At 36.9% G+C, this 11321-nt stretch overlaps 1 protein-coding gene across 3 annotated transcripts in view; it reads right to left on the bottom strand.

Moving 5' to 3' along the window:
- fancm (FA complementation group M) overlaps positions 1–11321 on the bottom strand; it is an 86266-nt gene that overhangs the window by 73561 nt on the left and 1384 nt on the right. For all 3 annotated transcript variants that reach the window (XR_004219876.1, XM_012969053.3, XM_004917143.4), the window contains exons 2-4: positions 11089–11261; positions 10423–10500; positions 7143–7301 (exon numbers count right to left, since the gene is read on the bottom strand). Coding sequence is in view for 2 of the 3 variants with exons in the window: in XM_012969053.3 (XP_012824507.2) it covers positions 7143–7301; positions 10423–10500; positions 11089–11261 (410 nt within the window). In the remaining variant the exon portion in view is untranslated. The remainder of the gene's footprint in view (positions 1–7142; positions 7302–10422; positions 10501–11088; positions 11262–11321) is intronic.

Below are 11321 nucleotides of genomic sequence, written 5' to 3'. Positions count from 1 at the left end.
ACAATCGAGTTTATCAAGTTTTCAACTTTTTTCAAATTCAAATAACTACAAATTTTGAATTTTGATAAATCTGCCTCCCAGGTCTGAAAATTGAAGTTTGATATAATTGTCTCTCATGGAAAAATAATATTAGGTATAACCAACAGCCCCCAGCTGCAACTGGTTAAGCTGGGTGCAATTCATCACATAATACAACAGGGTAACAGAATTCCCAGCAGTTTAAGAAACCTTATATCATGGGATGATGTACAAAGGTCAGTTGCAACCCCAGGCTACAAAGTCAGTCTATATGGGTAATAAGCAACCAGATGACTGCAAGAATTTCTCCTTATAGAAGGACCCTTTCTTTAATGAAAAATAATAAATCTAAAAGGAAGAATTAGCACAACATTATTTAAATTTCATATTTAATAATATCCCATTAACGCAGTTCCAGTGCACATCATCCCTAAGGAATTCTTATGGTACAAAGCAAGAGCAGTTTATATTCAGTATTGTGGTACTAAAACTTTGATAAGATCACACAGGTGAAAAATTATTTTCAGGTCTAATCAAGCTGCAGAGGTGATATCCACAGTAAAATCTCAGTGATAAAAGCTGGCCATACACACACCAATGATATTGTACGAAACCTTGTTTCATATGATATTCAGTGTGTGTATGGCGGCTCCACGAGGCGACCGATATCACAAAAGGCTGCGGATATCCGTCGACTCGGTGATCGGGCAGGTTAAAAGATTTTGATCGGGCGCCACTGAAGGCGCCCGAGCAAAATCTATGTTCAGGGCTGAATCGGCAGAAGGAGGAAGAAATCCTATTGTATCTACCTCATATCTGACGATTCGGCCCTGAACGTCAGTGGAGGGTGGGAACGATCTGTCATGTGACCGATGGTCGCACGAAAGATCGAAATTGCTACGTGTATGGCCACCTTAAATGCAAAAGGGCTGCTGTGCACATAGCACATTATATAAGATTTAATAATTACTTCAAAGGGGAACTGTCATCATTTTCATAATAATACTTGAAGAGTTATATCAATACCACACCTGAGCGCTTCAAAATAAATGCTTCATCTATTCACACTTCCTACAACAAATCTGTCCAATCAGGTCAGTCATCTCCACCTACACAAGGAACGTGCTTCTCTGCTTTTCTCATATCAGGTGCACACTTCAATGTTTCAGAAAGCACATGTACTGCAAATGCTGTGCAGCACACAGTGCAGAGTGAACTATGGAACACAGAAACCACACTGATAAAAAGTAGGCCTAAACTATAAGCATATTCTGAGATGAGCTGCTGCTCATGGGATTTAGGGGTAGGCGCGCCTTAAAGGAGAAGGAAAGGCTAAGTCACTTGGGGGTGCTAAAATGTTAAGCACCCCCAAGTGACTTTAATCGCTTACCTCGTACCCTGGGCTGGTGCCCCTGTTAGGAGAAAACAGCACCAGCCCGGGGTACCTGGAGCGACGCACTTCCTCCTTCCGCCTGCATTTCGCTAAGACTTACACATAGGCACATGTGCAGTAGAGTAAAAAGCCGACTTCTCTGATAAAGTTCGGCTTTTCACTCTACTGTGCATGCGTGCGCTCGCAAAGCAGGAAGAAGGAAGCGATCGCAGGTACCCCGGGCAGGTGCTTTTCTCTCTGTACAGGGGCACCAGCCCGGGGTACAAGGTAAGCGTGTCAAGTCACTTGGGGGTGCCTAACATTTTGGCACCCCCAAGTGACTTTGCCTTTCCTTCTCCTTTAAAAGGTATCTATCTGAAAATTTTGCATGCAAAGATTAATGAAGTAGTGATGTGATTGGCCTGCGGGTGTACCCTATAGGTCAGGAGGGTTACGGTTGGGTGCGGGTTAGGCTGGGGAAGTTCACTCTTCCTCTGGTCCTTAAATTTCCCAGTCCTAGAACCGAAGGCACATGCAGAAGTAGCACACGGTAGAAATTTTTGGGTATGGGTTGAGTGTGGGTCCTACAATAACAACATTATACAGGTAAGGGTCTGGTGCAGGTTGAGACTTCCTGATCCGCACATCACTACTCTCAAGGGCTTTTCCCCTCTGTATTGCAGTGTGCTTACTTAGCTTGTTCAAACACTAGATGGCGTTGTTTACCTTTTTAACAGGCACATATGGCACTTAATATTTATAACATTATAATTAAGAATTATAAACTCATAGCTACATTTGCTATTGTATTGTCTCTTTATGGGGCTAAATTAAATGAAATTTACTGATGATTAATACTGGTTAATAGGTTTAGCTAATCATCTATTGGATGAATTATGCTCACTTTTATGAACTGACTTTATCCAGTCATGTGTTTCTCGCTGTTAATTTTTGATTAGGGCCTGCAGTTCCTTATCTTCAATATATTGTTTATTGCTAATTTTTCCTTTATTCTTTTTTGGAAGTTTTGTACTTCACTTTTTGATTCTGGTACTGACCATTTTGGTAATAGGCTTCATTGAAATTAGCTTGAAAACTTTTAAATACCTTTTTGCTTTTTCCATTTATTAAGTCTGGTACTGCACATGGCAATAGACTTTGGACAGAGTTTAAAACAGGTTAGCCCCACTAAATTAATTACCTCTAAGGATCTTTTTCAAAGATATGACAGATTATCAGTAAAGGAACTGTACACATGGTAGGAAATCAAGCTTTGAGAAATATACCCGTTTGGAGATGGTTCCTGGGGTTAACGCATAAAGAATTATACTGATGCATTAAATGAGGATTCATTTTTTATGTTCCCTTGGAATCAGGTGTTAGCTCCACTTTTAAATGGAATTAATAAAAGAAAGGGGAGGAAGAGTTCATATACAGGTATGACACCTGTTATCCAGAATGCTCAGAACATGAGGTTTTTCAGATATGGGGTCTTTCCTTAATTTGGATCTCCATACCTTAAGTCTGCTAAAAAGAATTTAAACATGAATTAAACCCAATAGGATTGGAGGATTTTCTTTTTTTTTGAAGGATTAATTATACCTTGGTTAGGATTACATACAATGTACTGTTTTATTACTATAGAGAAAAAAAGAAAACTATTTATGCAAATTTGAAGTATTTCATTAAAATACATGTGTGAGATGGGCTTCCTGCAATTTGGAGCTCTCTGGATAATATTTTTACATATAACAAATCCCATACCTGTACCTGGATTTAAAATCTGAAATTGAGAATGTCCAAAGTTCTACATCTGAATGTGGAGATATATAAGAGAGCAGAAAAGCTAGAAATTGAAACTGTAGATGAAAAAAACATTGGTTTTTAAGTGATAAAAAGGATTCCGAGGAGAATAGAGAATATAATTGGTCAAGATTTAATAATGGTTCTATCTAGGTAACTACAGAAGTGAGTTTTTTTGGTGGTGAGTTTGACTCTAGTGGGAGTGATAAAGATATAAGTGCTGCTGTCAGTTCATCCTCCTCTTTTTTCTTTACAGACAACAAGAGAGAATAGGGCACTGAAGGAATATGCGGACAAGCAATTTAAAAAAAATAAATGGTCAAGACAGACTTATCAGACAAATATATCAGACATATCAGGAGATGAGGAGCTAAAAGCCAAATGTGCAATCTAAGGAGAAAATTATATTAAATCGGTCCAGTAGAACCCTTTTGAATTCTGAATTCTCTTTTGGAAAAAAAAAAAAAAAAAGACTTTCTTTTTCTCCTATAGATAAGTTGAACTTATTTCAACTGTTGTTGATGTGAAAAATTTTGGTAGGAATTATCTGCTGAAACAGGCTTATGGATAATGACTCCCCTCGCCCACAACTCACAACATATGTTGTCTAATAGCATCTAATAGCTTGTTTGCCTTTTTAAGATGCCTGTACTCTGTTAATCTCTACAAAATGAAAGTGGGGACTCTGAAAACAGAGTATCTATAAAATCACAGAAAACTAAACCAAAGCCCAAGTATAAATAATACTCCACACATCTTAGAACTTTCACTATTAATTTATTCCAGAATGAAGCAGAGAGAGAAATAATCAAATTATAATAGAATACCTCCCAAGATATGTCATAAGGATGACTTGTCCCTACTAAAAAGAAAGTCTGATCCCAGTATAATGATCCATAATGCAGACAAGAGTAGGAGTAATCCCACAAACTCCACAGACTGCCAATTTCCCTTATCTACCCAAAGTACATAAAGAGAATAGGCCAGCCTTGAGGCACCCTATAGTGGCAGGTATAGGCTCCCTTCAGTTTTACCAAGTTTCATTAAGGATAGTAGTCATGTTATAGACATCATGAAATCGTTTACACAGAAAAATACCAAGAGCTGGGTTACAGCAGATGTTTCCTCATTATACTCATGTATACCTCATTTGGCCTACATGCTATATCATATCACCTGGATTAATAAAACGCTTATTTTTATTCGTTAAAACGTTTTTTGCTTAAATCTAACTAATATTCACTATGCCAATTAGTGCATGAGCTGGTGGGAGCACACTTACCTTTAGCACAAAACCAACACAGGCAGTCAATATTCTACTATGGTAGATATTTCGATGACCTGTGCTTTTGACACTTTTCTTGAATACCTGCACAATAATTGTTTAACTTGTGATCCACAAAAGAATGTTATAGTGACACTACATTTTTAAGATCTCACTGTTACTGCCTTGGGAGATATAGTTGCCTCTACACTCTATAGAAAGCAATTTTCAGGTAATACTATCTAAAAGACCACATCATCTCATTTACTTCATATAGCAAAAAACATACATGAAGGCAAATTTCTATATCTTGAATGATTTTGTAATTAAATCATATGAGTTTTGGAACGGACTGTTCGCTAGGGGTTACAAATTACCACATCTAATGATCTTTTAAAAGGTTTATGAAAACATCTAAGGTTAGCTTCTTTATAAGATACTCAGCCTATAATGAAAATCAGATTGGTTCCACCAGGGCCTGAATAGAAAGACAATTACTAACACATTACTAACACATTTTGTAGCCTCACAGGACAATAGTTTCTGTTGGCTGCTGGGGTCAGTGACCTCCAGTTGAAAGCTGTAAAGAGGCAGAAGAAGTCTCCAAATAATTTTAAAAAACTATTTGAAAAATAATAAAATATGCAGAGTAACTGAAAAGTTGCTAACAAAAGGACATTATATAGCATACTAAGTTAAAAAATGTACCAATCTAGGCAAAAATGAAGTGCAGCACCGGAAATTGTACTTACCTTTCCCAGGCGTGCATCTCTCAGACTTAGATGCATGTATGTACAATATAAAATTATTCATTTAATTCACTGGTGGGTGCCTAACATATAAACACCCCCCAGAATTAGGGTTCCCTTGTCCTTTATAGTTCTTCCTAGTGCATTTTTGCTGATACGCTGGCCAGTACGGTTTGTGGCTGCCCTGCTCCTCTCCTTCCCACACCTAACTCACTCTAATTAAAAACAGAAGCCAGTAGGACCACATGGTGTATTTACAGAAGTTCTAATGGTTTCTGTAAAACCTGTTCTATTATGGCAAGCACAGTGAGGAAACAAATAGGTGAACTTTAAAAAAAAAAAAAAATTTAAAAATTTTTTTTAAAAAAAATCATTTTTTCTCACTGCCCAGACATTTTTTTTCTGAAGAGCACAATGTCCTTTCAAAACATATAGTATATAAATAAAGCCCAGGACTGAACACATGCATAGAGCTGAGAAGGAAGTAGAAACCACATTTCATAGGGATTACAATCTAAGCAAAAGTTTATAAATAAATTTTCTGGCATAATTTTCTTGCACCTATTTTTGGCATAGTAAACACACATATATACTTAACAGTTAGACCTGCTTGATCAGCAAACCACAGGTGTAGTCACTGCAAGGATATCAAGTTGTTACTATATAATCTACATTTACAACAAACAAAGAACTCATATTTCCTTAAGGGCAGGTATCTTTACTGCCAAACTAGAATATTTAATGTGAGATGGAATAACAATGGATACACATGACAAACACATGCCTAAACTTTAAAAGTAGCACAAAAGTGGTAATAACTGGAGGTGTGAATGTAAAATATACATAAAATATACAGTTTATTTACATTCTTTACATGTTTTCTTATTTAAAAATATAGTTTTGTTTAAGTCCTTTACAAAATCTTTTCTTGATTTTGTTTCTAATTTATATTTATTGCACAATGTGCAAATGTGACAGTTGTTGCATCCTTAAAGAAAGGGCTGGTGTTGGCAATACACAAGTTCACAGACTTTTCTAAGGAATATACAATGCTAGTCTGCATATCAAAATGTAACCAAATTTCAAAAATACTTATAATTGCCTTGGTTCTACAGTGTACAATGTTAGGCTTGTGGCTGTAATGCATCTTCTCTGGAGTCTGATATATACTGAAACTACACAACTACTTCACTGAATTGGAAGCAGCTGAATATCCGCACTTGAGCATTGAGCCAAGTGCCGTTACTAGTAGTGTCAGTCATCTCTCATTTTAATGAAATTTCTTAAGTGAAGTTTTTGGCACTTCTCTGACAGCTGAGTTAGATCCTACTGAAAAAGCCTTGTGTGTCATTAGCCCTAACTGTTTATTCACTTCAGCTGAACACTAAGGAGTCCTATTCCTGCAAATAAATGCAGGGTACTTGGCCAAATTAGTCACACCTTACTGCTCCAGGGCCCATTTATTGACTTGCTATAAGGGTAATGTTATGAAAAAAAAAATTATGATGTATCAAGAGATATTGTTTCCACACTGAATCAATGACAGGACATAATTACATAAGCAAGTTGGGTTGAAAAAAGACCAAAGTTGATAAAGTTCAACCCCTCCAAATGAATCCCGGTGCACATACATACACATACTTATACAGACTTATCAATACACTAAAATACATAACCTACGTATATGACATGATATTGTCTGGCACAGGAAATATTCAAGATCGGTGAGCACTGCACTGGGCTAGGTGATTCTACTCTGTCACTCCAGATACCAGCTCATTATTAAAATACTGGAGGAAATGAAAACACAAATGGAGAAGCACTTCAACTGGGTTTTAACCTCTGTGTAGATGAAAAGTAAAATAAAATGCTTTCCCCTTTAAGAATTAAAAGATCACTGCAGATGTCATGTATTTCTGCTAAAAAGAGGTCTTACCTGTAGGTAGGTTTTCTGCACAGACTCGAGTTCCTCACCAAGTGGCACAACAAACTTCTCAAGCTGCCTTTCATGGCTGTAGGGTTGGATATCAGGAGAATCCTCTGACCTGAGTTCTATTTGTGAGATCAACAAGTTGGACACCACCTGTTGCACTGACTAGAATACAAATAATAAATAGTCTACTAAGGGATATATAGTGAGGAAGATTGAATATAAACTTGTTCCTTATAGCAGCTTTCTACAGCTGTCACTGTTGTTGGACTAAAACTCCAAGCTAAGGCCTTAATTGACACTGCAGGCTTTTTTTTAGATCAGCAATAAGTTACAGATAACTAGAGAAAAAAGGAAGAAGAAAAGGGGTGATGCTCACATATTCAAAAAAGTGGTCCAAAATCCCATCAAGCACAAGTGCAGAATCTAAACCCTAGATTTTTCCCTAAACAGTAGAAAAAATGGTAAAGAATACCCACACTGCCCGTAAAAAAGTAAAATCCACCTTTTATGTATAACATCTAAAATGGCATATAAATAGAGAATATTACTGTAACAGTTTGTATAAAGGGCATATAATATTCGCATATACAAATAAAAGCCCCCTAATAAATGCAAAAAAAATTGTGGAACCATCATCAAAAATCTATGTAATATTATTTTATTATGCATAATTAAGCAAAAACATTGTCTGTGTGGCCATCTATTTCCACTAAAGTAACCAGCAGAAAAAAACAAAGGTTTAATGAGGCACTTAACTAGTCTATTGACATTATGCTGAAAAGATGAAGGTGTTTCTAGCTCAGGTTGCAGTTTCAGTGATGCCTAATGCACCCTTGTCTCAAGCTTGCTAGCCACAAACTTACTTATGATCTCCCATTAACTTCCAACTGTGGTAATTCACTTGAAATAAGTTCTACAATGTTTTAACATCAGCACTATATAAATTGGGTTTTTTAAGGGTTATTTGAACTATAACATTTATAACATATATATCCTTTAGTGATGCTATTCACAAAGGTGCTTGTGACAAACCCCAATGGACCTGTTCAACGTGCTCTGACAAAATGCATGATATTGCCTGTATAGAAGCCATGGAACACAGGAATTATCATCAGCCTAAACCAGCCAAAAAGGCACCAATTTGTAACAAGGGAACTGGATGCTTATATCATTACTGACACCAAACTTAATAGCACACAAGAAGTGTGAATGTGAATAAAAAGCAGGTAAGAATTTACAACAAATGAGTGGACTGAGCACAAGCTGTTTTGGGCACTACTAGAGAGTACCCACAATAACGCTAAATGTATATAGGGAAATGCTGTATTTTCTGCAAAAAACATGAAGACTTGAATAATAATCATGCATTTAGCACTTGCTTTGTAAATTAAACCTGAAGTGTTTTGCAGGCGTATTTGTGCAAATATCTGACAGTGTCATTGTAAATGATTAAGGGACTGCAATTGATTAAGTGCATGTGTAGCGACTGTAAAGGCCCCCATACACGGGCCGATAGAAGCTGCAGATATCGGTCCCTTGGACCGACTCGGCAGCTTATCAGCCCGTGTAGGGGCAGAAACGAGGGGCCTGGCCGACCGATATCTGGCCTGAAATTGGTCAGATATCGATCGGTCAGGTTAGAAAATTCAGTCGGATCGGGGACCGCATCGGCGCGTTGATGCGGTCCCAAAACCGACTGCCCCATTGCTGCAGTTAGAATTTGATCGTTTGGCCCCAGGGCCAAACGATCGAATTCGCCTACATGTTACCCGATATCGCCCACCCGTAGGTGGGGATATCGGGTAAAGATCCGCTCGCTTGGCGACATCGCTAAGCGAGCGGATCTGCCCGTGTATGGGCAGCTTTAGAGTCAGTAGCAGTGAGTAAGAATGTGTGTCAATGTAAATATGCATGTGTGTGACTGTAAGACAAACGCTTTATGGTGAAATTGGGTGTATGTGAAATCTGTATTTTTGATTTTGAGGAGAAAAAAAAAAAAGCAAGTGCAAAAGGTAGACTGCATTTGTGACTTTAAAAGTGAAATATTAAAGGTAATGGCTTTTTGTTGTTCCAGGGAATAGTGAATAATCTTCACCACGTATTGTCAAGTAGCAAGTGCATATCACTGGGATTTTGCTTGACACTAGATAGGACCTCCAAACAAAAACAAATTGGCCCTGCACTATAGTTTCAGGGTGCGCAGTGTGTGATAATCGTCATGATCATAGAAAATTCCTAAGAGGGAAAGGCACACGGGACACTTTTCTGGCACACCTGTATACCACAATAAAATTATTATATCTTTATTTCATCGCTTAAAAACCTTTTTGTTAAAAACTTGAGACAAAAGTAAGAAGGTAAGTTAAAACCAGATCTCTGTTAGTTGGGCTAATCACAGAGGTTGTTAGCTACTATAACAACTCTTAAGCTGGCAAGAAACAAAAACGCTACAGTTATAATTCTCTTCAGGGAGATATAAGTGTTTGCTACAATGTTGCTCAAGTGTTTCGGTGCAACTCTAAGGGACAGAAAATCACCAAGCGTAAAAATCAAACAATCTCCTATGTCTGATTCAATATGCGGCGTAGTTCCAGAGGTAAGTATTCTCTTTCTCTATGTAATGTGCCAATAAACTTTCGTTGCCCAAAAGACTCTCGTGTACCAATAAACCTTCGTTTGAACCCTTAAGAGACTGATAAACTGTAAGAAGAAAATTGTGGGGTGACAATGTGATAGAAATTGCTTACTGTACCATTACTCACAAGATGTCAGAATGCTAATATAGGTGCCTGATCGGGAACATGAGTATATGAATATGACTACTTATGAAACTGAGAGACTATAGGTGTATATAAGAGTAAAAATATTTGAATGCAAAGGTAGGAGCAAGTTAGTAAAAGAGTATGCATATAAGAGAATGTGAGTGTGATCTACACTCTGCATATCTCAAGTAATATTATTATGCTTTATCAAATATATATCAGTTACTGTCAAACTGTTTTTGAATTAGCTGTTCCCTTAATAATGCTTCATACATGCTGTCATTAGAAGTGTATTTTTCTGACAATTAAGTTGGTCTATTGAGTCAAGTTCAACAGCGACATTGTGTAAATTACAGTTTTATATATGGATGTGCAGCTTGCATGTAATATATGTGGGTAGGCTAGAGAGGGAAATACATGTATTTTCTCCCCCGTGTGCAATATTTAAGATAAATACACATACTTTTCAGAGAGGGAGTTCAACACAGTCTTTAGCAAAGTTATTCTAGATCACTGCTCACCTTAGTATCACCCCCTGGTGTGGCACTCAGAGCAAGAATACGAAACTGGTTTGTGTAGTTGGTCAATTCTCTTACAACCTGTATCAAAAGAAAACCATTAGAATTATAATATTAAAAAAAAAAAACAGCAGTAGGAAATTTTAAGTAATTAAAAAAAAAAAAGAAACCATCATATAGGCGACTATAATCATTAAATATGAATAATAAAATTAAATAAAAATAATATTTTCAACAGAAAAGACATGTGTCTCTTTTTATTTTTAGGCATATTTTAATCCTTGTGAACAACTCACCTACTTCTTATCTGACACAGGTATGGGACCTGTTATCCAGTATGCTCGGGACCTGGGGTTTTCCGTAATTTGGATCTCCATACCTTAAGTCTACTAAGATATTTTTTAAACATTAAATAAACCAAATAGGATTGTTTTTCCTCCACTAAGGATTAATTATATCTTAGTTGTGATCGAGTACAAAGTACTATTTGTTATTACAAAAAGGAAACACTTTTAAAAATCTGAATTATTTGATTAAAATTGAGTCTATGGGAGATGGCCTTTCTGGATAATGGGTTTCCAGATAACGGACACCATACCTGTATACCCTAAACTAGTTATAACTTACATTTACACAAAATCCTCTCTCCCAGTATAAATACAAATTTACCTGACAATAGGCATGGTTACCAAGAGCTTTATGTGCTTCATCAATAACCAGACATTTTATTTCCGAAGCAGGACAAGCACCACGTGTAAGATCATTCACCATGACCTGGGGAGTAAGAAAAAAGACTCTGTGCTTTTCCCACATGTCTTTACGATTTTGAGCCTGGGTACTTCCTGAAGAGAAAAGAAAACATTCCAATTAGTTAGAAACGAATAAGGAACATGGTGCGTGGA

The sequence above is a fragment of the Xenopus tropicalis genome, chromosome 8 (genome assembly GCF_000004195.4).
Source record: "Xenopus tropicalis strain Nigerian chromosome 8, UCB_Xtro_10.0, whole genome shotgun sequence".
NCBI classification, from domain to species: Eukaryota; Metazoa; Chordata; class Amphibia; order Anura; family Pipidae; genus Xenopus; species Xenopus tropicalis.
The sequence above is the reverse complement of the archived record's forward strand: the minus strand, read 5'-3'. Positions and strand labels throughout refer to the sequence as shown.